At 43.9% G+C, this 27,557-nt stretch overlaps 1 protein-coding gene across 2 annotated transcripts in view; it reads right to left on the reverse strand.

Annotated features, from left to right (window-relative positions):
- The window catches only part of ILDR2 (immunoglobulin like domain containing receptor 2), a 59,463-nt gene that overhangs the window by 16,602 nt on the left and 15,304 nt on the right, over positions 1 to 27,557 (reverse strand). Inside the window, exons 2-5 of one of the 2 annotated variants that reach the window (XM_081225035.1) lie at positions 26,676 to 27,008; positions 25,690 to 25,809; positions 3,552 to 3,698; positions 2,275 to 2,451 (exon numbers count right to left, since the gene is read on the reverse strand). In XM_081225035.1, coding sequence (XP_081081161.1) covers positions 2,275 to 2,451; positions 3,552 to 3,698; positions 25,690 to 25,809; positions 26,676 to 27,008 — 777 coding nt within the window. The remainder of the gene's footprint in view (positions 1 to 2,274; positions 2,452 to 3,551; positions 3,699 to 25,689; positions 25,810 to 26,675; positions 27,009 to 27,557) is intronic. The other variant, XM_081225036.1, reaches the window with a different exon arrangement.

A 27,557-nucleotide genomic window follows, 5' to 3' on the forward strand; every position in this document is an offset into this window, starting at 1 on the left:
TGGAAAAGTTTTCCTCACTCTTGAGAAAAGGAGCACAAGGAAGGAGCATAACTTTTCCATCTCTGAATGCATTTAGTATCTGGGACTGTGGCAGTCATTATGGAATCTGGAGGGGAGCCAGCCCGGGAGGACAGATGATGCACTCGGGATGCCAGAACACAAGATAGAAGGAACTAGGTCCTTCAGTGATGCCACCTGAACTGTTCCATTAACCAACCCCAGAACCACCTTACCTTGGAATTTCCTGCTATGTGAAATCATTTTTTTCCCTATTGTTTAAGCCACTTCTAATTGCAGTTGGTTAGTGTGGCAGGATGGAGCCAAAAGGACTGAACTGCATGCAAAAGCAGGAACTGGAAACAGGTTGAAAACAGGAGAGAAGAAGCATTTGCCATTCTATGAATAAGAGTCATTTTATTATGAGAATCCATTCAATCAAAAGTAAGAGGGAAAGGGTTCTGATGGGAAGGAAGGAGACAGAAGATTGGGGGGAAAAGGCAAGCTGCAAACAGAGCATGAGACAAGTCCTATTAATGCCTCTTCTGCCCACTCCATCCTTCGGGGAAATGGACTGTATTGTCTTTATCTCTCTAATACCCTGTGTGTCCTTGATCATTAACTTTTACTTCTCAGTCTGTGACTCATTCCCAGTCTCAGACGTCAGAATCCTGCTAATAGTTCCTGAGAGAGAAGAAACACAAATACCAGTTACTCACAGAGGATATCCACTCCTTCCAGGGTGGAGCACTGACAGTTCATTAAATGAACTGCTCCCCACTGAAGGCCGTCCAGATACCTCCAGGGGAGAAATGTCTGTTTCATCAACCCTAGTGGCTCACTTACACCTAGGGATTTAAAAATCACCTCCTAGGACTTCCCTGGTGGCGCAGTGGTTGAGAGTCCGCCTGCCGATGCAGGGGACGCGGGTTCGTGCCCCGGTCCGGGAGGATCCCACATGCCGCGGAGCGGCTGGGCCCGTGAGCCATGGCCGCTGAGCCTGCGCGTCCGGAGCCTGTGCTCCGCAACGGGAGAGGCCACAAGAGTGAGAGGCCCGCGTACCGCAAAAAAAATAAATAAATAATAAAATAAATAAATAAATAAAAATCACCTCCTAAACATACTACATGCACAGTTCTAACCTTTACTACTCTGTAGTCCTGTTCAGATGCCTCCAGGAAGGCTACACTGTAATGTCTCTATACTCCTCTACCCCTGCCTACAACCTCGAATTCATCATGCCCTCAAAGGGGCTAATCTTCATCCAGATAAACTCTCCTTACCAGTTATCTCATTTCTGTCTAGAAGATGCACCACTAGACAACTGGGCTCATTTTGAAGCCTCCTAACATCTAACTGCTCGCTCTTTCAAAGCATCTCTCAGATTCATCCACTCATTTCAACGCCCATTGTCTCCATCATAATCCAGACACTCACATGTCCCACTTCAGTCACACCTCAGCTCAAGGTCTCTGATTCTACTCTCTCCTACTTACCACTTGCTTTGTCAACATGTCACCTCTCCACTCAGGAACCTGCCTGCAGTGGATCTCATTTGCTACGGCACCAAGCCCCAGCTCTTCTGGGAGGGGTTTCAAGGCCCTCCCTAATCTGGATCCGCCATATTTTTCCACTGTCTTCCAGTCAGACAGACAAGCTAGACGCTGTCAGATACACACACTGTGTTCTTGTAGCTCTGGGCTTCCACCATGCTGGCCTGTGTGTGTCTCTGCTTTCCTAATCCTTCTCATTCCTCTAGGCCCACCTCTAATCTCCCCTCTTCCCTGAAGACTTTGTAACCATCCCAGCTCTTTCTCCTTTGAACTCCCAGTACCATACGCTTTAGCACCTAATTGTCCCACTAAAGGTCCATTTTCTTTCCCTGGTTGGGCCACACTGCTTGTTAGACAAACCTTGTCCTACACTTCTGAGCGTTCCTCATAGTACGTGGTAGAGTCCTGAGCACTAGGGAGGGAAGAGATAACTATTTATTCATTGAATGATCAACATGCAAGGGGTACACCTTGCCTCTTTTTCTTATAATTTTAGCTATTGAGGAACCTGGGAAGAAAGCAAGGGGCAGCCATGTCCTGCAGCCCTTGGAAAGCCTGGCATGCATTCCAGGAGATATCTGATACAGCTGGCAGGCTCCCATTTCCAGAATGGAGATAATCATTGTCCAAAGAAGCGTCACCGAACTGATGGTTCTCATCAGCAAGGAACCAGAGTGGAAGCCGGACAGGAGCATGGGGCAGGGCAGTCGGGAACTAGATTTACCACTGTGGCTTCCTCCAGTGGAGTCACTTGGTGCCAGAGGAGGCGGATGCGGCTTGTCCATCAGCACGCCAGATGCGGGGGCTCCTCCCAAGGGGACAGAGGGGATGGAGTAAGGGCCGGGGACACCGGAGACAGAGGGAGGGTACCCGGCCTTTGCTGCCTTCCCTGCTTCATACACTGTGGAGGGAGATGAAGAGCAAGAGAGATTACATCATCCCACCCTCCACAACCCTCACACCAAAAATTCCTGAGGGTGTGCTTAAGGGAGCTCCTGGATGTATGCGCGGGCGTGTGTGTGTGTGCATGTGTGTGTGTGTGTTCTACTAGTCCTGAATTGATTCATCGGAACCCCTCTGCCCCACTCTCTTGGACTCCTCCAGCGACGACATAAGGAATTACAGTGTGTAGTAGTACCTGGCAACTGAGTAATTTAGCAGTGCTGGGAGCTGTCACAACAGCCTCCCCTGTGACAGAAGCAGCCCACTCTTAACCATGTTGCTGTAGGCTGCCTCAGCCCCTCTGGAGGAGGCCGAGCACTGGGGCTGCCCAGAGCTGCTTCCAGGAGGCTCCTAACCTCTTCTAGAGAGGCAAAGCCAGCTATGTGCTGACACACGGCCCCGCTCTATGAGCTCAAACACAGAGCAAACAACCTGACTCCTTTGCGTGGAAACTGTTGTGTCCCTAAGGATATGAAAGATACACATTGTGTCCTTCAAGATGTTTATGGCAGGGTGCCAACCTTACTGCCTATATGGGCTTGGCCAGGGAGGTAAAATTGTGAATCCCCAAAGGAGGACTAGTTCCTCTGTGGACCATTTTGTCATAGGAGGAAATACAACTCATCGGTGTCTCGATGGGACCCAAAGGCTGTGGCTTGCACACGCTGTTGGTAGAAAAGAGGAGTTCTCTGCACGCACAAGGCGTGACCAGAGAAGGTTTTCTCTAGTTTGGATGCCCAAGGAGAGGGCAAAAGCCTTACCCCACAACCTCACCATCCTGAACCTGCCCTTCCTTTCAGCAATAGTGTCAGTGAGGATTCCAAATGCAGGGGTGATAGGTGTAAATCAGAAGCATGGAGAGGTGCCTGTAGGTGAGAAGGCAAACAAGAATGGTCATCTCGGGAAGCTGGGGGCTCCCAGCAGAGGAGAGTCTGGAACGATCGCTTTTGGGGTGGAAGGAAAGGCGGTGGAGAAGGCGCTCAGGGCACATAGCTGTCTGATGGAAAGGTGACATTTCTTTTGATCACTCTACAGCTCCACACTCATCACTTTACTCACAGGCCTGCGGGCAGCAGCAGGAATCTGGGCAACATGGGCAGCGGATGTAGCAACAGCAGCTGTGAGGGCAGCACTGGCACCAGCAGATCCCCACCAGGACGAAGAAGAGGAAGACTCCCAGGATCACCAGGCCAACAAACACCCACTCTGGAAGGACGCACAGAGAAACCCACACTCGAGGCGGCCCCCTGCCGGGACAGGCACCTCTCATCAGTGTCTCCCTGCGAGATGAGTGAGTGGGAGGGACCTGGGGGAAGACAGTATCTCGTAACAGGGCACAGAGCCCCCAGACTAAGGAGGAACTCTGAGAGTGAGAAGTGCAGACCCTCCCAGGGCTGGGGCGTGGAGAGCAAGGAAGGTTACCGGGGTCATACTGAGCACACATAAGGACAAGTACAAAGTGATGGGGGAGTTTTAGGGCCCCTTCCTGGAAAAAGGGCTTACCTTACCAACTGTAGTGTCAGAACACGTATGGGACAAGAGCAGAGATCCCTGGCTAGGTAGAGGGGAACTTTGCTTCCTGAGCTATAAAATGGTGGGTTCTGTGAATTCGTATGTTTTGTAGCCAAGTTAATCTTGTCCCTAAAAGTGTAAGTCCCGAGAAAAAGTTCTCTATGTCTATATGGTCTAAATCAGAACATATTTAGGTGGTCCATGTCCCTTGTGTATTCATCCGCTTTCCCTACTGACTGCCTCTTAACATCTTTCCTGTACTCAGCATCAGGGCTGAGACCAAAACCCTTTGCTAAAGAAAACTAGAGACATAGGCTCCGAAGAGAAGATACTGTCCCTGTTCCCCAAGAATGGTTTGATCACACTCCAGTTGACCATGCTACACAGCCAGCATAACCATGGACGAAAGTGGCTCAGGACCGTGATGACTGGGAAGGCGCTCATGTGTATATCTGACCATGTTTGTTAACGTCTGCTATTTTCCCTGCTCTGCCAGAGGCTGAACGTGCATTTAATTCATTTGCCCATCCAAGAGATTAAGAGAAAGGAAACAAATCCACCTGGCTTAGATAAAAATGACTGTGGCCCTGGAGTGACCTGACGTCATGCTTTTGGGACTTGGCTATAGGATCCAATGTCCCGCTGGGGGCCTGGGACGGACTGGAATGAGCCATGATTTCCTTTCAAAGCAAAAGATTAAAGCAATTCATTTTGACTGAAAACCATCTCCCAAAAATCCCTTTGCAATCAACTTCAAGTACACATGTTTTGTTTGAATTTTAGTTATTAAATATTCCTTCAGTGAAATGGAACATTTAGTTGGAGCTTGAGAATAGGATATTTTGGTTACATAAAGGGTTTTGTGATAATGATGAAGTTATTTGGCCTTTGTTTAGAACATAATTTCCTCAGAGAGGAAACAAACAACTTACATTTCCTGAATGGTCCTCCTCACTCACCCATTCAGAAATACATTCAAAATAACCAGGTCACCCTCTATTCAGGAAGTGAGAAGGCCTTGTACCCAGCTAGAATGTTCTGGAGAGCATTCTTGCGGAGGACAGTAGATAGTTGAGGGCTTTGGCCTGTGCCTTAGCACTAACATAATAACACAATGCGGCCTGAGATAGACATGGGCCCTGAGGATTAGATGAGATGTGTGGTATGGTGGCTACAACTTGGGTCAGGCAGTTAAGGATAAAAGACTGGCAGGTTACCTTGGAGAAACAAAGAATGTTATCCATGAAAGGATTCTTGGAGTCAAAAGGGAGAGGAATTCAGGAGACCAGGACCAGATACGAAAAATACAGTAACTTTTCCTTGGGACTGCGGGATATAACATCTAGTATGAAGCAATGCAGTGTAACCTTGTTTTTTTGTGATGAGCAAATGCGTACAAATTGATGGAACTCTGGATAAGGTGGATTACAAAGAAATATCTATTTGCGTCCTTGGGATCAACATCAGTAAAAAGAATGTCTGTATTTGGGTTGGCCAGCTAATGGGAAAGGATCAGGAGAATTCACGGAAGAATAATTAGTGAAGCTCAACTGTGAAGACTCTGGATGCTTCTTAAAACCTGAATCAAGTCAAAACCAATCGCCAGGATTATTTTGTTTCTCTCTTTTGCTCTCAATTATTAAGCAGCTCTTAACCCTTTGGCAGAAGCTCTCCAAAGCAAGGCTCTCATATCCTTTCCTATTCCCGGCCTTTGGATATGTTCTCTCCCACAGTTCATTCTTGTTTCTCTCTAATCCTCCTTCCATGATGGGCTATAGTGCAGCATCAAACTGATGTTGGCTTGTCTAGCTGGTATGTTCAACAGAAGCTACATAAAAAGACAGAGGTGTACATTCAGTGCAGGTGTCCTTGACATAGGGTCCATGGACCCCAGGGACTTAGGGGGCCAAGAAGCCCCTGAAATTGTATACAAAGCAATGTAGATCTCTAAATGTGGACTTTTCAAGGGAGGAGGGGGTGCATAGCTTTCATAAAGTTTGAAAAAATGTTTTGATAAAGTTAGAAAAGGCAATTCAGAGTAACATGGTTGTGCACTAATGAATGGGTCAACATAAAACTTAGGGAATAAGGAATGCAGATTAATAACCACTCGTTAAGGGTACTTATAGCTCTCTGGGTGCAGCTGAGATACTGAGATTGCGAAAAGGCCTGCATACCTGACACTGGAGGACTGGGTCCCCATCTCAGCCTAGTTTTAATTACCATTATTCTTTTAGGGCCCAGTAACAGAAGAAATACAATTTGAAGGCTCTTCCAATGGGCTTAATTTCATCCTGGAAAATACCACAGACATATACAGACAAATGTACAAATAAACTAAAGGAGCCATTAGTAACTAATGCAGAAGCAAGACAGATGGAGGGATAGCAAATTAAGCAAATACAGAGTTAAATGACTGAATACCTGGCATAATCTCCACAGCAAAACTGGGCAAGAGATCAGCAAGCAGCCCTGTCCTGCCTAAAAGAAGTGGAAGGAAAAGAAGAAGTAAAGAGGTTACTCCAGAGGAAAAACACAGCCTGAAGCCTAGCTCCAGTTAGCACCATCCCTACATGGGGCCATTGATCCATGCTGTCTGTGTCATGAGACGCACATCACCAAGGCTGGGCTCAGTCAAGAGAATGACCTTCTCCATCAATCTTTGGCAGCCATCTAAGAACTTTGCACCTAAACCAGGCAGAAGCAGAAACAGAAATTTCTCTCCAACTATTATAGAAGGAGGAAATCTCTGCTTCAAATATGAAAAAACCTGCTTGAGCAGACTGACATATACCATCTCCATTCATTTATACATCCTACTCCACGTATATTATTGGAAAGTCAAACCCGTCTGTATCCAAACGTTCAACCTACATTTTCATACATCCATACACAGTCCCATGTCCATATAAAAACAAAAGTACATATTTGGTTTTAACTCAGAATTATCTCCCTACATGATTCTATTTATAGCCTAAAGATATTTCAATGATTAAAGTTTTCAAAGGCAAGGAAATGATAAAGCTAGATCAGTTATACACTCTTCGACACCCCTTCTGGCTTCAGAAATACTCTGTACATATGTATATGGTATGGCTTTTCCATATGGCACCCACAGCTGGCATGGGATGGACCCAAGTGCCTTCTGCGTGATATGGCACAGAAGCTTAAGGGCTGGTGTCAGAACAGGTGCCCCTCGGGGCTCGGAGAAGCAAAGAGCTGTGCAGGAAACAACACACTGGAAGAGGTTGGGGAGGAGGTTAGTCCTTTTAAAAACTAGCCTGGTTTATATAGAAAGAAGTGCTGAATGCTTCCATCATGTTCTCATATCCACGTAAATATAAAGGCTGTAATAGGACTTCTGCCCTGTACCAGGTTCTCTCCATCACAGTGCAGCCTTGCTAAGAAACAAGTTGCACTGGGAAACAACTAGCAAACTCGCTTCCTTTGAGGCTTGTGATGGCAAAAGGTCACTATGGTTCCTAAGCCTGCAACTGAATCTTACTTCACTTATGGGCATGACATGCTTCTAGAACAGCTCTGTCCAGTAGAAATATAATGTGAGCGACCAGTAATTTTAGCTTTTCTAGTAATCACATTAAAATAGTTTTTTTTTAAAAAGATGAAATTACCTTCATAATATTTTTACTTGTACCAATGTAGCCAAAATATTAATACTTCAAAGGCTCTGTAGCCACACATCACCATTAGAAAACACACCTCTAGGGGTCTGGTCTCCGGTTCATTAGAAAACAACTTTTCCTGTTGAAGTTCGTTGAGGTGCATTAGAGAAAAAGTTACCCATGTGTGTGGTTTATATTTTGAGTCTAAAGGTCATATAGTTGGTCACTGATCCTCTCCTCTATCAAATCACCCCATAGAAAAGCAGCTCTGACAAAAGTCAAAGAAAAAGTTCTTCCAAGGCACTAGGAGAGGACACTGCAGCAGGGGCAAGGTGTTAGGGAGTCAGGTAAAAGGGCTCTTTGCTCACTTTATTTTTCTTGGCTCTCCTCAACTATACGCGGCCAGTGTGGTAAAATGTGTCCCAGTCATGTCTCCTGCATGGGTAATGGTCCCACATTTGAAAAGTTAATCAGTACCAGAGTACGTTCCAAGGAAAAGAAAGCATGGAGTGGGCCACTAGGTTAACTGTTTTATTTTTTATTTAGTTATTTTTTTGGCCACGCCATGCAGCATGTGGGATCTTAGTTTCCCAACCAGGGATCAAACCCGTGCCCCCTGCAGTAGAAGCTCGTAGTCTTAACCACTGGACCACCAGGGAAGTCCTGAAGTTAGCTGTTTTAGGTTTTGGCAAGAAGGGTTTCCTTCTTTCTGTCTTCCATCTTGTGCAGCTGACACGGTAAGAGTGGTTTGGTGCTTGCAAGGTCTCTTGGAAAGACAAGTGGGTGCCAAGTAGGTCATTGGAAAAGGGCATCTTGAAGGAGAGATGGGCTAGCCTTTGGCCTAAGCCAACATGAAAGGCTAGGAGGTTCCCCAAGGCTCACACGCAGTCTAGTCCATTTCCCTAGGATAGGCGACCAGACAGGGATTTGGGGCCAAAGTCCAAGCAAGTGATTAAGAGCATGCATTGGTCTCACATGGAATGTTCTCTGTACAAATATCTCTTGGAAGCTCAACAAGGCAATAGACAGGTGGTCAAGGATTTGGGATCTTGGACATCTCTTAAAGGCGTAATTAGTATTAATTACAGCCAACAGCCAATGATCAAGAAGTCAGTATTTTAAAAAAAGTCAATATACTGTGCTTTTAGCAAAGCAGTTATCAGATGCTTACTTAATGGTGTTTTTTTTACTATGGACAATTAGTACTTCTAAATATATCTTATTGTATGTAGTAAAATGAGAAGCTTTTATTGTGTTTACTCTCTAGTTCTCAAGCCTACCACTGTTTTAAACATCCCTATATGTGCTGTAGCCCAAATCATTAATTACATTCATAACAGAAATGTTATTGATGATATAAGCTATCGATTTGCATACAATTTCTCAAAGGAAATTAGCTATGTGATAATAAGTAACTATAAAAAAATCCATACATTCAAGGAGGATATGGTACTCACACATATTATATAGAGCATATTCTACTGGAGCAAGCAGTGGACTGGGAGTCAGGGTACTGAAGGCAGCTTTGACATTAGTTTACTTGGTGACCACTATGGACAGATTACTTCCTCTTTCTAGGACTCAATTTTCTCATTAGTCAAATGAAGCAGTTGAATGAAGAGGTCCATAAATAGGGAGACCATACATCTTGGTTTGTCTGGGACAGTCCTGGTTTATGCCTGTTGTCCTGGTGTAATTATTAATAGCACCCCTTTTAATTCCAAAGTGTTCTAATTTGGACAATTATTTATATGGTCATCCTATCCATAACATTTTCAGTTCTCAAATCTGATACTCAGTGATCAGAGTTGCAAACTCAATTCCATGTATTTATACGGACCAATAGCTAATGCAAACAAGTGCAGCTGGTCAAATGTAATACAACTGGGAGCAGCTGGGCATGTGGCAAATGGTATATTGTGTCTATAGGGGCTGCTTCTACGCACCTCTAGCCAATTGTTGCCTCACAGAAATGTGTCTTCAGGGTTGCAAATCTTCCTATTTTTCAAGATTAGCCAGACCCCAGATTTTTATGTGAAATATCCTGATTTTCAAATGTTGGCAACTGCTTCATAGATTTTTTAAAAATCACTGGACAAGCCATACAAAATATGTTTTGGGACTGTATAGAACCCAGGGGTCACGTGCTTGCAACCACTGCGGGGTATATATACAGAGATATAATTATGATGGATAAAACACAAAAGCTGGATTTCCCCACATGCTGTTTAGAACAACACCTTGATGGTGTTCTGACACTACTTCTGCACACAGAATGCTAGTGAGTATAAGCTCTAGGCACCTATGTTCAAATTACAATCTGAAAGCAACAGTATGACACACCAAATTGTTAGCCCTTATTTCTGGGGCACTGGAACGGGCATCATGGAAGAACAATGAAGGGGCTTTCATTTTTTAGATTTTTTTTTACACGTGTAATTGAAAAAGTTAAAATAAGAAACATGGACAGGAGATTCACAAAGCTTGTCACTCCATCAGAAAGACATACATCAAGCTTCTCATTCTCCCTGAAGCAACAGCCAACAGCTGACCCTTCAGAAGATGGTGAAGCCTTCCCATAATGCACCCGTGTAGTGTTAGCCCCAGGGTGGTGTGGGTGACAGACTTTGGCAGTAAAGTGGGTAAAATTGAATTCAGAACATAGTAGGAGTTTGGGGACAGCAGATTATACCACTATGTTATGTCAACGGTAGAGAGGGAGAGAGACAGCAAAGCTCTCTGGCTTCTATACCATGACCTATATTTTCCTGGAGCTAAAGGCATTTTAAAAAGTGAATTTATGCTGGAATCCTGTATTTCTAAAAGTCATTTTGCTTCCAGCTTCTTGCTTAACAATTCCTAGAAAATGCTGTTGCCAGTTAGAAATGCTCTAACTTTTCTTCCTATTCTACTCTATTCTGTCACATCCAATGAAGGACGTGGGAACAGATGTATATGTATGACTGATTCACTTTGTTATAAAGCAGAAACTAATTAAAAAATAAATAAATAAACTTTAAAAAAAAAAAAAAAAAAGAGTCCAAACAATTGCAGTAAACACATTCCAGATTTCAGCAGCACTTTACCAACACTTGTGAATCACTGTCATTCTTCCAGGATTCAGTTAGAGTGGCAATTACAAGTCACTTTCATGTCTAAGAAAAGGATGGAAAACAGACCCAGCAAATAGAAAGCCGCATTTACTCTTTTCAAACCCCAGCTCAAACTATGAGTAGGAAGTACAGTTTTCACGTAAGCACTTCAAAGAGTTTTCCCCAAACCTTGCGGAATCTATTACTTTTAAGAAATTTCCACATGAATAGACCAAATGAATCAGGCATACTACTAGTTTGTACAGGCACACATGCAAGTGTCAGTATCATTCCATACCGTCACAAACATCATAGCCCAAAACATTCATGTATTTTGGGTTGAATGATGAGGGCGGAAACAATCACTTTGAATAAAACAACTTACAGATTTTACCTATATAATTCCCTGTTTCAGCTGTTTTCTGCCACGGACACCTTGAAGTTATCCCCAACTGAACTCTCAGTACATATTCCTGAGAACAAGTTCACTTCTGGAATGTCTCCAATTCATTCATTCAACAAAGAAATGTATATTGTGCCTGGTGGAGACGCAGAGAGGAACAACACTTGACCCCTATGCTTGAAAGCCTCAGGCTCGCCCACGCAGCTTGTCCAGCAGTGTGAGGCTAAGAATTTGGCTTTACGTCTCTGCTTCTGGGTCACATGACTTACCAAGGTCAAAGGACTTTCTTCCTGCCAAATCCCCTGATTTCATTAGATTTTTTTTTTTTTTTTTTTTTTTGCATTTTTGACATCAGGTTCCCCCAGTCATGAGGCCTTCCCCCAGAGACACAGTCCTTGCCTGGTTTCCCACTCCTCTCCTACCCGTGGCATTAGCTTCACATATTTCACAACAAGCCATGTCCCGGTGACATTTCCCCAAGGTTCTGGTACCCTTTCCTTGGCCGGTCAGGCCCTCAATGCAGGATGTACTTACCTTCTTTACTAAGATAACCAGCTAATGAACTTCTCAATCTTCTGCTTCACTCACATTCTTACCACACACAGTCTACAAGACTCTGAAATATGTTCCGACAGGGCCGTGTAAGAATACTGCCCTGCGAGGCTGCATCTCCTCCATGTTCCCGGTTTCATGAGAGCACTTGTCTCTCAGCTGCCGTGATTCCTTTACATGTGCCTCCACTAGCAGGATGGAAACTCCTCTGCCTCCCCAACAGCGTGGCATGAGGAGGCACCTCACCCGTCAGGACCCTGAACTTTTCCCAGTAGTAAATCCCCATTGTTTTCTATGCTGGGCTTCTGGCTGGACTTCTGATTTACTGCTCGTTAGTGCCTTTTATCCAGCTCAAATGGACTCTTAATGAGCATATGAAGGAACCATTCATTCAGCACTATTCTATGTAATGGAGAATGTTTAGCAAACCCTGGACTCAGGGCTCAATGCCAGGAGCATCCTCTACTCACTGGAATATCCCCAAATGCCATCTTGCCATCTCAGAGGATTGAAGCACCACCTCGTTCCACCCCCACAAGCTGAAAGCCACAAGGCTAGGGTATTTTCAAGGCAGCCATTACAGAGAGATACAATGTGCACCCCAAATTGGTTTTCGTCTCTAGTCTTAAAACTTAAATCCAAGCTCTGATCATTAGTCCAAGTTCTAGATGTAGGACAAACTTGTTTTCAGATCCTAGATCTGCTACTCAATTATTTGATGACAAAAGACACATTATTTAATGCATTGGACCTTATGAAAAGAAGGGAAAACAATACTTCCTTTGTCCTTGTGATGTCAACACTGCCGACAGCAGTTATCTCCATTCATTTCTTTGAAACGTACTAACTTGGAGTCCTTTTCAGTTTTGCCAATATATCATACAAATGAACCTTCTGTTCAGGATGATCTAGAATGTTTTTCTTCCCCAGCTTCTTGAGGTTCCCTTCTTCTCCCTTCTGCTTAATGGACATCTGGGCTTCATCCCACTTCCAGGCTTTCCTAAGACACCCTGGATCCATTTTCAGGGATGTACTGTATCCACCCCTGATCTCTCAGATCCTAACCCTCTAAAAGGTTTCTTTCCTAAATCTTTGAGGAGAGCAGATGTTTTTCTCTGGCCCTTTTAAGTGTAAAGTTGTCTCTATGGCTGTTTGGAAACCCCCCAAATTGGAAATTTCCCAAGGGCACACACATCCCTGTTTTTATTCTATATTCCCATGGCAACCATGCATTCAATAAATAAAGATTATGATTATCCATCACAAATGTGGATATAGCCTCCCTTTCTTTTATATGTAAACTATGTATTTAAGCATTTCATGTGTGTTTCTTTTCTTTGTCCCTTTCGTTTTAGCTCACTTTAAATTATAGTGAATAATTCTTACAGTGAATTCTCTCCACAAAATGAGTAGTATCAGACCATCTACAATTAACTGTTAATAAATGCTTCAGGCTTTTCAGCAGTGATTATAAGCTTGGCCTAAGGCACTGACTTCTATTCACACAGAATTCTAAAATCAGATTGTATTGCCAGAAAGGATCTCAGAGGTCATCTAATCCATAACCCACTCCATGTTTTCAGTAACCTGAGGCTCAGAGAGCTTAAGAATCTTACCCAAAGTCACACAGCTGACTAATAAACCAGGAGTAGAACCTGGGTCTACTCACCCCCATCCCTATCTTTTTTCCCCAGTATCTCACTCCCCCTCAAGCTTTGCTTATTCTTAATTTAGAAATGTTAGACATGTGCAGCATTTCTAATCTCCTAGTATCTGCAGTGAGCAACACAGACATTTGTGTGGCATTACTGCTCTACTTACATAATTAAAGTATAATGTCTGGATATAGGAGTGTTGGAGATGGTTAACAATTTCAGCACCTTTTAAAGCTGTGGCCAGAAAATGATTACTGAATACATCATAACACAGTATGAGCTAATCAAAAGGCGTTCACCATGCTGCTATAAACTAATAAACAATAATAAAAATGATTGCAAAGCACTCTGCCTTTGCAAAGTGCTATAGTGATCCAACCCCCTAGCCCTCAAGAGTGAGTGGATGCAAAGTGTTATTAGTAATATAACGTGCTCAACTTGGCCTGAGATGAAATGACTAAGACAGTTAGATTTGATTCCAAAATGATATGGAGCAGGGTGGGATTTAATGGAGGGAGGAAATTGAGTTTCTTGGTGCCCAGTGTGATTTCCTGAGCTCCCTCTGCTCCAACCATCAGACCATCAGTACAGACACTTCAGATGCAAAGATATCAAGAACGGCTAGTTTCCTTAACCCCAAAAGCCCAGGTGGTCCACGGCAGACACGGAGGGGCACACAGCTTGGTAGGTCTCGGATTGTCAGAGTCCCTGCCCTTTCCTCCGTGGCCAGCCCCCTCTCGGTGTGAGGGGCTTGAGCATGGAGCATTTCCCAGAGCAAATTCTGAGGCTCTGCACCGTGTGAACTCAAACCTGCACACTTGAATAGCGGCAGCTGGCTTTGGAGAAAAATGCCATGGCTGTCTCCTGACCGGCTTTCAAGGGCTGCCATTCTTTCTTTCCAGGGCTGAGCCGATTTTCGGCGACACCCGCTCTCCCGCGGGCCTCCAGGGCCTCCCCTCGGCGGGGCCCGTCCCCTCCCTCCCGCGCACCGGCTTCGCATTTTTGCCGCCTCCCGGCTCTGTCGACTACAATGCGGCCGGCGGGCTGACCCAGCTGCTCCAGCTCCCGCCTGGGTAACCACGGCAACCGCGGGCTTCAGGAATGCTCACTAATTGAAGGCCGAGTTTCCTCCCACAGTGATGAGCAACAAGTGAAGCAAAAATAGTGAGGCGGGATAAAGGCTTCGAGGGAGCGGGGGCCGGGAGGGGGGAAGCAGTCGCAGAGCGGGACTGGGTGGCTGGGGGTGAGGGGAGGGCAAACGGCGCCTTCAGCACCTCGTTTGTTCTCTTCACAACCCAGGGCAGTGAAGAACCCTAAAGGACATCGTTTACCCGTCAGAAATCTCAGCACACGTTTTTCAGTGAACAACTGTTACTGCAAACCACCACCTCTTTGCTGGGCCCCTTTGCTTCTAGTCAATGAGTGGAGATGTGCACATCCCTAGGTCCCCGTAATTAGAATGCCAGCTAACATCCAGGGTGCAGCAGGTGAAGGTGAGCTGAAACTAATTTGATCCCAGCTCCTCTGGATCTTCTGTTCTCTTCAATCAAAAAGAGAACTTTCCAGGTGATCAGCTCTAAAGATGGGGTGACCATCATACCAGTATGCCTGTTGTCGTGACATAAATTATTAAAAGTCTCCCCTTTTCACTCTCAAGAGTATTCTAATTTGGACAATAAATGATAAGGTCACACTATCAGAAGTCTTTCCAGGCCCATCCAGATCCTAATCCAAGTCTTAGATGTTCCCCAAACCCTTCCAGACTTCATCAAATGGCCTCTGTGACCTAATCCTTGTATTTAGGTTAGGTAGTAAACACCCTGTAATTAACTGAGAAACGGGGGCTTCCAACAGCTACCAAAACATAGCAACCAAAAGTCAGCATGCTGGACAGAACACCCTGAAACCCACAAGCAGGAAGATTCCCACGGGCCTGATTAGGGTCACCACTCGCAAGGCACTGCACAGATGTCACTGAGAAAACATGAATCTATTAGTAATAGGATTGCCAGTTAACAGATGGCTCATTAAAGCCTCTGCCCATGGAATGGGCTAAAAGAAAATCAGCTCTCTAGGAGGAGTCCCGGAACACAGAATTCCCTAGAGGGTTCCCTCAAATTAGGGATGACATCCTGGCAATGAGATGTGGGGTAGAGGAAACGGTAGGAGAAGGGAACTGACATTTACTGAATTCCTATTCTGTGTTATTTAATCCTCACACTAGGTCTTCCATGTGACTTTCATTTTCCCTCCCCCATTTTTACATACAGATGAGGAAACCGAGACTCGTCAACATTGACTTACTGGAGGTTATATTGCTGCACTGAGTCCACAGATATCTGACCCCAAAACCCGTGCTCTTCACGGTGGACCTTATCCAGTGTCCAGATTGACCTTTGGTCAAGATCAGGGTTTTGCAACCTTGGCACTATTCATGTTTGGGGCCAGATAATCCTTTGTTGGGGGTAGGAGGGCTGCCCTGTGTGTTGTAGGATATTCAACAGCCTCCTTGGTCTCTATCCACTAGATGCCATGGTACCCCACAAGACGGGACAACCACAATGTTTCCAGACATTGCCAAGTATCTCCTGGGGGGGGTCCAAAGAGGCCCCTCTTGAGAATTAGTAGCCTAGATATTTAATATCAAATATAGTTTTTTTTTTTTTTTTTTTGCGGTACGCGGGCCTCTCACTGTTGTGGCCTCTCCTGTTGCGGAGCACAGGCTCCGGATGCGCACGCTCAGCGACCATGGCTCACGGGCCCCAGCCGCTCCGTGGCATATGGGATCTTCCTGGACCGGGGCACGAACCCGCGTCCCCTGCATCGGCAGGTGGACTCTCAACCACTGCGCCACCAGGGAAGCCCTCAAATATAGTTTTAATCTTTTCTTGTATTGTTCTCTCATTGCTTCAGAAATATAATGCTTATCTTTACCAAAAGACAGTAATTTTCATAGGGACAAAACAGTGCCATTTTAAACTTTTGTATCCTCACTGTGCTAGGGACATGGTGTGCAAAAGAGATTGGTTAAAAGTTAAATCATAATTCAAATACAAATCACGCTTGAAGCAAAACTGACTCTATCACATGGTGCCTGTCAAACAGCAAGTTTGTGATTATGCTGTGGAGAGGTCTGAAGGCCAGAAGAGGCTTCCTGCAAAGGGTAAAAGGCATGATCCCTAGTCTTTGGAGCAACCCCAAACCCCACTCCACTGCTCAGATGGTAGAAAGCTCATTTTTGGCAGCCATTAACCAGAATCAGATGCCGGTTGATGCCTGGTTGACTTTTCTGCCTCCGCCTTCTCCTCCACCCCTTCAACAGTTTTCTGGTTCTTCTCAAAACCAAAACCAATAGAGGCATCTAGGTAAGCTCAGGGCAGAGTAGGCCAGAGCTAGGAGAGGGCTGGGAGAAAAGCCAGCGGGGCTGAGGCCTAAAAAGCTCCCTCCCATTATAAGTTTTGTGTCCCCCCTTTCATGGGCGGCAGTGCAGTTATCTCAGCTCTTCAGGAAATCTGAAGATAGATAGGGTAGGTCCGTCCTCCTAGAGGAATCAACTCCCCTTGACGTCTTTCATGTGAAGCCAAGACATCTGAAGTATAATCAAGTCTGCAAAGGAAAATGTGGGCACAGCCCAAATTGAAAGATATTCCAAAGGAGTAACCCCCAGATTTATGGCTAGAGTGTGACTCGGTAATTAATTCCTTCTCTCCCTTTTGCCAGGAGTCAACTTCTCTTTCTTCTCCTCCAATTCTTTCCCCCTCTTCCTCTGTTTGTAAATCTTTGAGAGAAACAGCAGCAGCCACTCTCAGAGATCAAAGTTTGAGCAGGCAACAAAGACCTCCGAGGAGGAGGCTGTTGCCATGGGAACTCTCTGAGCTGAAGCCCTTTTAATCGGCAAATCTCCTGGTTAGCAGCACAGGCTAGGGCTGGTAAAGAGGAAGAGGAGGGGAGTCTTGGCAACAAGTAGCCTTTGTAAACAGCCAGAACTCCACCTGGGGGTGGAGGTAGGACAGGATTCAAACTGAGGCAGCAATGACACGGGGGTGAGTGCCTGAGTATTTCTGCACAGCCATAGAAGCAGACTTCCATCAAAAATCCCTAAAGCCCATCACAAATCCCGAGATGTCCCCTCCCAAGAACTCCCTGATTTCTTATTATGTTCTTAATGGCTTTTTAATATTAATGGGCAGAAAGGTTAATTTTAGACCGGAATAACACTTTCAGGCGCAGTATTGTGAATAATGTGATTTTTTTAAAATTACTGCATGCCTGTTTCTCCACCTCTTGTCTGGGTAATATATGTTTACTTCTGGATAAGTCATGGGAGGAAATGGAAGGAAAAAATAGAAGCACGACAGGAAAACAAAGGTAATTCTGTGGCATTACCTTCACATTCTGTGGCATTATTCTTCACAGGGAATAATCAATCCCAACTTAGCGCCTACTCACAAGGACCTGCTGGGAGCAAGCCTATTTCTGGCCTCCTGAAATAGCATGGCATTTGGCCTAAAAAGAAGCAGAAATTGATGAATTCCACAAAATATTAACAGTGTGTGTTTTTGCCTGCCTGGCATTCTTTTCTTCTTCGTTTGGAAACAAATGTCCAACTTCTCTTTAGGAAGCTAGTCCTTTACCCTTTTGCCTTCAATTCATATGGTTCATTTGGGGCTGGTGGTACCCTACACGCCACCCCCCAACAACAGGATGTTTGCTGACACTGTGGAGAGAGGCAGTTTATCCTCCTGAGAGCAAAGGTGTTAAAGACCTGCTAGGGGCCAGGTTTGGAGACAGCCTGCCCAAGAATGCAGCTAACACAGAGGAGATAGAGATTCTGTAAAACATAATCTGAACACAGCCATGCTTGAAGCTAGGAATACCCTTGGACTTATTGGTTACCTGAGCCAAAAAGGTCCCCTAAGCCACTTTGAGAATCTATCCCTTGCAATTAAAAGAGTTCTGAAGAACACAATAGTTAGCTCTGATGGCGAGAGTTTGAAGAGGGATTTTCTTCTTTTTCCATTTGGTTTGAAATTTTTATAATAAACGTATCATTTTTTCTAAAACAGAAACAATATTAAAACAAAACAGGGGGCTTCGCTGGTGGCGCAGTGGTTGAGAGTCCGCCTGCCGCTGCGCAGGGGACACGGGTTCGTGCCCCGGTCCGGGAGGATCCCACATGCCGCGGAGCGGCTGGGCTCGTGGGCCGTGGCCGCTGAGCCTGCGTGTTTGGAGCCTGTGCTTCGCAACGGGAGGGGCCGCAGCAGTGAGAGGCCCGCGTACCGCAAAAAAAAAAACAAAACAGGACAGCAGTATTTGGGGCTTCACCCTATACAGAGAATTAATTCTGCAATCTGTGGATCTTTTAGATAAAGGCAAAATTATAGAAAGAATGCTAAAGCCATCTTGTTTATCCTAATATTTTGGACAAGAGAACCTGTTCCATGTTGAAAGCTCATCAGAGAGGGAGTCTCTATAATCTCCTTCAACCAACCATAATTTCCAAAACTTGTTATTTACCATTAGGAAAGTCTTTCTTAGCTCTAATTCTGAACACTCGTGGCTCATGTCCTGTTATTCTTTTCTCGGTCCAGAGGCACAAGTGTTCATCCAGCCATATTTCCACTGGGGCCCTTGCCCTCCTTTATCTACTTGGCCCTTAAAAAACAAGCTACCACATGACACATCAGAAAGAAGGGGTCAGGCCCTTATATTGTGCACAGAAAGAAATAAGAACAAGGCGAGCTGCTTTCAGATTTTAAAACAACAACTTCCCTACTTGAGCCTTCCTGAATGGTGAAGTCCTTTTCCTGCCAGCTGGAGCTGACCGAGGGAACTTTATTCCTATCCAAACAGTGGCATGGTTCCAGGTTATAAACAGACTGTTCCCGCCACTGATCCTGGACCAATGTCTAATCTCAGGGTGGCAGATTTCTGGACACTTCCACCTTCTGTGACTGTCTTCTGGTATGGCCCTACGATCCCAGACATCTGTCTAAATATTTCTAAGGTACCTGTCACTGTCATCTCAAAGCACCCTAAACACCATGTGCATTTCCAGCTTCAGAATGACTCTACCTTCTGAATCATCAAAAAGAGACTAAAGAGTTTTCAGTATAGTGTTTGCATTTAGTGTTGAATCAGCAGTTATCCTCCCATTTCTCTGAATCACATCTCTGGATATTTCTGAAACCTCTGAAAGAAGCATCTGAAGCGATTTGTAGATGGTTCAGATGTATGGGGAAAAGAAGGTGGGTCACGCCCAGTGGGGAAGTACGCAATCTGGACAAAAACAGCTATGTCTTGGAAGTGAGGGTCCAGGTTAGTGGTTACAGGCATTGGCTATAGGTTTCACTGAGAAATGAAATGAGATACTAAAGCAGATCTGGGACAAGTAAAAACCTTTACCTACGGCCTAAAGCAGCAACAACATTTTTAAAAACATGACTTATGCAGGGGAGCATTCTATAGCTTCTTAATATAGACAGGTCGTGTGGTATCGTGGAAAGAGATGAGGCTGGGAATCAAAACACTTGGGTTTGATCAAAGACACTTTTTTTTGAAGGGGATAATAATTACAAAACCTGAACATTAATTTCTTCATTTGGAAAACAAGGGAAATAATGCCTGCTCTCCTACATTACAAGGTTATAATAGAAAAATTTTGTGAAGTCAAATTATTATCAGTGTACATTAATGTTAGTAGTAGATGTAGTAATGGCATCACTTTGGTGGATATTTATTGCTTTTTGGGGCACCTCACATCCATTCTCCCTTTTTTTTGTAACAGTGCCCCGGTTTACTTTGGGGAATTAATTCTTCTCCGTATCTTGATGGACTAGCCACCAAGAGCCTCTAATCTCCTAATGCTAAGCAGTGGACACCTACCCAACTGGACCAGCTGGACTCTCTCTCCTGAGACTGATTCTTTTTTTTTTTTTTTTTAAGCTTATTTTTTAATTTTTTATTTTATTTTATTTTTGCGGTATGCGGGACTCTCACTGTTGTGGCCTCTCCCGTTGCAGAGCACAGGCTCCGGACGCGCGGGCTCAGTGGCCATGGCTCACGGGCCCAGCCGCTCTGCGGCATGTGGGATCTTCCCGGACCGGGGCACGAACCCGTGTCCCCTGCATCGGCAGGCAGACTCTCAACCACTGCGCCACCAGGGAAGCCCCTGAGACTGATTCTTGAGTGAGAAAATGTAAGATCAGAAAAAAAGAGATGAGTTGATTTTTCTAATGTCCATGGAGCCCTAAATACATTGTCTATTAATTCTTGCTACATAGACCCTGGAGCATCTCTGGTGGGGCAGGAATGGTGCTGTGTTCATCAAAACATTTCTACTTTCTTCCTGGACACAAAATAACAGGAGAAGTAACCCATGTCACTGACAGACCTGACCCTTAAAAAGTCCCCCATGAATGACCTTCCTTACTTTTTCTTTCTGTGCAGCCAGGAGCAAAGTTCTCCAATACAGCAAACTAAAACAATGGAGAAGCCTAGACCCCTACACCATACTTGGAAGGGAGCTCCCCAGGTAAAAGCCTCCTAACCCACATCTGACTATGACAAGATGACGTAATGAACTTCTGTGGTGGCAAGTCACTGAGATTTAGGGGTTATTTTTACAGAAGCTAGTAAGTGTTACCCTAATATATTATCCTTTTTGGAGACTGATTTTCCAGCCTTTCTTTCAATTTTGATATCCTTCCAATGAATTCCTTTCCTGCTTAGGTTAGCCAAAGTCTACTTCTGTTGCTTTCAACCATAGTCCCGGATGGTTCTGTCACTAGTAAAAATTAAAATACCCAGATAAAGAATCATGCCCGATGAGATTAAACCATGTTATATATCACTTGAGACTGTAGACATTTATTATATAAATACTTCATAAGTCAACAAATATATACTCAGCACTGATTAACATTTAAGAGGCACAAAGTAAATATTACTTACAGATTCTGCCCATTTATCATTTAAAAAAAACAGTCATTCAAGCTTCTTTATTCTAGACACTCTGCTAAGCATTGCAGATAGAAAGATGAATGAGAACTGGTTCTTGCCCCTGCAGAGCTCATGTTCCAGTGCTAGTGAGAAGCGTCCGATGTCATAGGGGAAATCAAGACAAATACACATGCAGTACCCGTGTGGCCACTCACATGAAGTCAAACTAGAATATAAGACTGATAAGGTTCTGTCCTTGACCCTTTTCATTTTATATAATCTTCTTGGGTGACTCATCTAGTCTTCCATGGTTGTGACTCTCATTCATGACTCTCAAATCTATTATCTCTAATCCTAGTTTCTCCACTGAGTTCCAGACCTATATTTCTAATTGTCAGCAAGACATCTCCACCTTGGTGTCCCACAGGCCTCTCATATTCCACATGTTTTCTGCATCTGTGACTATTTCTGTTTTGTAAATAAGTTCATTTGTACCTTTTTTTTTTTTTTTTTTTAACCAAACTCATTCTCCTGCCTCTCCAACCTGCTTTCCAAACTGTGGCCTCTCTCCCGGTTGACGGAACGGTTGGCTACCCAGCTAGCTAGAAACCATGGTGTCCTTTTGACTCATCCCTCTCTCTCATTTTTTTTAATGCATTAGTCACCAAGATCCATCACTTCCATCTTAGAAATGTTTCTGTGTTGTTTGTTCTCATTACTCTGCTTCAGAATCTCATACCCTTTCACCCGTGCTGCTGCACCTCCCCATAACCCATCCCTCTGTTCTAGCACTCCTCTCTAATGCATTGTCCACCCTGCTGCTAATTATTGTTTTGACCCTGAGATCTAATTTCATTCCTCTGTTATGGTTTCTTTACTGGTTCCCCAAAGTCTTCAGATGACGTGCAAACTTCTTAGTCTGACACATAAGACACTTCATAATCTTGCTCCATCAACTTTCTCATCTTTACCTTTGTGAGTGTAATGAGAAAACAAAATTCTTCCTAACTTTGCCTCTGATTTATCCCTTGAACGAGCTTTCCTTACTAATTGGTCATTTGAAATTCCAACCAGCTTTCTACTCCCCATGTCCTGATCATCCTTGAAGAAGAGCTCAAGTTTCAGCTCCTTCAAGCCTTCATCAAAAGTTTATTCTCCTTCTTGTGGAATTAGTCCTTTTAGCCCTGACCTTCTGCAAAAGACCACAGTTCATTCCTGCTGGCTTCCTGTGAGTGAGCACCACCCTGTATGTTCTTGTAACCAACCTGTAACTCTTTTATCTCTGTCATGAGGACTGAATTACCGGGAGGTCATTTTCTCATTTATCAAGGTAGTCACATCATTCACATTCATCTACTTTTTAAACCAAGAATTTTAAAATTGAAAGAAAACTCAAAAATAACTGAGTTGAACACCTTTTCCTATACATAAATGCCTGATATAATAACTCATAAAAAATCTTCCACCTTCTTAAGGATACAGAAATTACTACTCCTAAGAACACTGATTGTATCTTTAGATGTCTCTCTGATTGTTAACAGTTCTTTCTTTATCCTGAGATGGACTCGCTCCCTTTGTAACTTCCGCTCCTGGTTCGAGTTTTACCTAGCCACACAGACAGAGTAGGTTTCCAATCTCTCTTCTATACAATTTCACTTCAGATGTCTGGAGACACTTCCCATGCTCCCTTTCCCAAGTCCTCTTTCACTAGACCAAATCCTGCCAATTCCTCCTACCATGCCTCATATTAAGTTCAGTGGCTTATGGAGGTTGTAATTAGCAAACTGTGGACTCAGTTATCTTCCCACTGAGGTCTTAATCTCCTTGAGGATGACTTCAGAAATCAGGTTGCTCTCCCAGTCTCACATAGAAAGCATACCTAACAAATGGGCCTGCAGGATAAAACCACCAAATAATTAGCATTTTTGAAACTGTGACAGTACTTTGAAAAATTCCATAAAGGGGTGTCAAGACCAAGAAGACTCAGAATGTTGCATTTGGTAAATACAGTACTTCCTGCACCCAGAAAATCCTCATAGATTTCAAACTAACCCCTTTAATTAACGAACACAACTAGCATGGCAAATTTACCATGCTTTGAACATTTCTAATTATTTAGAATAATAAATTTCTAATTAATATGGAATATAGCAGAATTACATGTTTCTCCTCCCCAAGACCCCTAGTATGTCTCTGTTTATCTCACAGATATGCTGCTTCTACTGTGATGAGCTGATTTGCAGCATCCCCACTTTCCCTTTATGGTTCTTTTTAGGGTAACACTGATTTCTGTTCATATCTTTTCTTCCATCACTGTTGACCATTGTCATCTGAGTCTTCCCTTCGCCCACCTTGTGGTCCTGAGGACAGCATCTTTGCCCCAGGTGCTTTGTATGTTTCGATCCAGAGCAATGCCCTTCATACACTTCAGCACATCCTCAGATGACAAGGCTTTCGCTTTGTTTCCCCACATTTGCAGATCTGGGACCAAATTATTTAAAGTGGCTTTTACCTGGCCTCCTTTTCCTGCACAGGCAATTACTTTGCTGCAAATGGTTGCACTGGCCAAATAACTGTGTTCACAATTAGCTAATTGCAGGCTCAGTGAGCCACTTGTTCCTTCAAACTTAGCCATTAGAGTTGTGTTATTAGGCAGAAATTTATCTTTTTATTCCCTACAGAGTCACAACAGATCCTGAATCTGGTTGCCCTGTAGTCTTTTACAATGTCAATATAAACCTTTTACATTTTTATTTCCTTTTGAATATATGTCATATTTCCCATTCTTTTACAGATGACAGCAGTTAAGCTTCATATACTGGACTCATGTATTTGAGTAAACATGTATTTGAAATTAATTTAACTGTCTAAAAAGGGCTAATTATTATTAATTAAAGGGTTAATCATTAATAAATAATTATTACCTTAATCCATTTTGTAAACTATAAAATTAAGGCAAGCAGTACAGTTGATTTGCCAAAGTCATGATAGAGTAAAACTAAAAATCTTAAGCAAATTCCATTTTCTCCTGGGGCACTGAATTTCCCACAGAGGGTAAAAATTAACCTTCAACCTCATTTGCTTCTAAAAGAAAGCACCTTAAATATTCCCCCCAAATTGTTAAGACCTGGTTTCTTTCTTTCTTTTTTTTTTTTTATTAGTTTCTGCTTTATAACAAAGTGAATCAGTCATACATATACATCTGTTCCCACATCCCTTCCCTCATGCATCTCCCTCCCTCCCACCCTCCCCATCCCACCCCTCCAGGCGGTCACAAAGCACCGAGCTGATCTCCCTGTGCTCTGCGGCTGCTTCCCACTATCTATCTACCTTACGTTTGGTAGTGTATATATGTCCATGCCTCTCATTTGCTTTGTCACAGCTTACCCTTCCCCCTCCCCATATCCTCAAGTCCATTCTCAAGTAGGTCTGTGTCTTTATTCCCGTTTTGCCCCTAGGTTCTTCATGACATTTTTTTTTTAAAATTCCGTATATATGTGTTAGCATACGGTATTTGTCTTTCTCTTTCTGACTAACTTCACTCTGTATGACAGACTCTAAGACCTGGTTTCTTGGAAGCTACAAAAAAATGTAAAATGGCTTCAAGGATTTACCTTTTATGCTACAATTAATGTTGTTTCTTTTCTTAATTTCTGTATGTTTTATTCTAATTTTCTTGTCCAGGCAACATTTATAGAGCACGAAATACGTGCTCAATTTTCAGTTTCATACAAGGAGGTCATCTCCCGCTGATATTCCTCCAGTCCACAAAAGAGAAAAGTAGCCAAAAGTAATGAGTTTTCATTTATGAAGAAATTAATATTAATAAGGATTAGGTTATATTTGCTTTGCGAATAACTTGGACACTTTTAGGTTTCAAGAAATTTGCCTTCCAATTAAACACTATTACGTCTCCCCCATAGCTCTTTTCACTGAGCACCTTTTATTATTAAAAGTTTACAGCCATCTTTCCTTAGGATTGTCTTAAGTGGAGATAATTGAATGGGAAAAGATTCCTTTGTCTCAGGAGATCCTAGCACACCAGCGAATTCTTATCTCTCAGCTGTCTCTACCCTGCTTCAAAGGCCTCTGGCATTTTCCTCAATCATTAGCATATGTAAAGAATAAGAGCAGAGAGAAATCAGGGTTAAAGGTGCAAGTGGAGAGGAGGGGAAAAAAACTAAGAAAGCAGAAGAAACATTCAGGAAAATGGTAAAAAGTGGGCCATAGACACCAAGGAACAAAATATAATAAATACACCTACTGCTCATAAAGAACATATTTCTAAAACTGGTTTGTCTGTGCACCAAAGGTAAAGCCTGTGCATGCAACCTGCTGACACAAGCAGGGAGGAGAAGCGAGAAGAGGGAACAGTGCAAGCAGTCGAAGATGAAAATGTTACTGAGGGTTGTCACTTACCCAACACCAGCAGTTCCACCGAGTCCTCATTCTTGCCCTCCAGGTCATCAGGGGTGGTGATGATACAGTAATAGAGTCCACTGTCTCCCCACATGAGTTTTCCAATTTGAAGATCTGCATCTGTTATCACAAAGAGAAGGACCGGGTCCTAAACTCTGTCCTCTGAAGGAAAACACTAAACAACGGAGGGCGGGGGGCAGCCCTTCTGGGTGTCTGTAGTGTTCTATTTCTTTCCCTGGATGGTGTTTGATGAGATGTTTGCTTTATTTAAAACAAACAACGAAACAATAAGAAAAGCTAGCATCCCTAAGGGGAGAGAATTAGAGCACCCCCAGAAACTGGTCTAGTTCCAGTCTGGTTTCTGGAATAGAAGACTGCTTTCAACCAGGCCTGGAGAGGCCCTTGAAAGCCAAGTAAATTCCAGAATTAACCTGGACTCCTGGAAATGAGCTGGGTTCACAGGAGTTCTTCAAAATTTGGAACTTTTCCTTGCCCAAAGCTTTAGGGAGCAGGAAAAAAAGGTGGAACTGTTGTAAAACTACCTGAGGCTTGGGCCATGGCATCTACCTGGCTCTGCAACTTGTACACATACATCCCTTCTCCCAGCAGAGGAACTTCTTAGGGAAGTCTGCTTTCTGAGTTAAGGAAAGGGCAATAAAGGCTGGTGTCAAGGTGCGAGGTATTTGACTGAGAAAGCTTTCACTAGAACCCATTTCAATTCAGTTCTGATAATAAATCCCTCAGACTGGAGGTCAGGCTCATGAAAGACTATTTCCAAAGCTCATCTCTGTCTTCTCTTGATATTACAACCCTCCATCCTTCCTCTCCATGCCATCCCATTAAAGCAATTTGCTAGGTTTCTTGATACTCCCATCCCCCATAAAATCAAAGTCTTGAGGGACTGAAAGGGTGCAAGGCTGACATCCTCTTGTATCTGGGAAGAATGGAACCAATCTTTCCTAGATTCAAACCAGAGACATTATTACCATGAACAATTGTGATCTCTCTGCCCCTGTAGAAATCTCCCAGGGTCACGGTCGAGCCCTGTTTGGAAGCTACCACTCGAACAGTCCTCCTACTGTCCAAACAATCCAAGTAGGGGTCCCATTCCAGGTTTCTTTTGCTGAGAGATTGGGCCCGGGGAGAGGACATGCCCAAGGATTCCCCCATGCGATCCTGGCAGTAGGACTTGAATTTCCACTGCACAACTGCAGGCTGATGGGAAGACGTGGAGAAGTGGCAGCGAAGCACAGTGGGCTGGAAGAGCATGGCCACCTTCTTCTTGTCGGGCACTGTGACCTGTAGGCCTCCAGCTATGGCTGCAAAATAGAATGAACATGTCCGAATGGTATCAGTATCCTGGACCTCACCTCACGTATCATAGGTGTGCCTTTCCACCTGACCTCCCTAACCTGTCTCTCCCCTTGTTTTCTCCATCACAATGAATAGCATCAATATCTACCTGGTTGCCTTGTCCAGAAACCTGCCTTCACTCCCAGTATCCAACTGGTCACAAAGTCATGTCAACTTGACCTCTTAACATCTTTAATATTTCCTTCCCCTTCTTTAACCCCACTACCATTGCTTGTGTGTACGCTCTCCTCATTTCTTGCTTATAATTTTGCAATAATCTCTCGTCTGGTCTCCCTGCTGGCAGTTGCCCACAGGCAGTCCATTCTCCTTGTTATAAGTTCAGGTTATCTTTCTAAATCTGACTGTTATGGCTCTCCTTCTTAAAACCCTTCACTCATCCTCCATGGCCTTCAGGATAAAACCCAAAGTTCTCGGCAAGGCACTTAAGGTGCCCCATCAACTATTTCTCCTCTGCCTCACGTCTTGCAGCACCTCCATTTGAGCACCAACCTCCG

Source organism: Mesoplodon bidens (assembly GCF_964165515.1).
Source record: "Mesoplodon bidens genome assembly, chromosome: 2".
Classification (NCBI taxonomy): Eukaryota; Metazoa; Chordata; class Mammalia; order Artiodactyla; family Ziphiidae; genus Mesoplodon; species Mesoplodon bidens.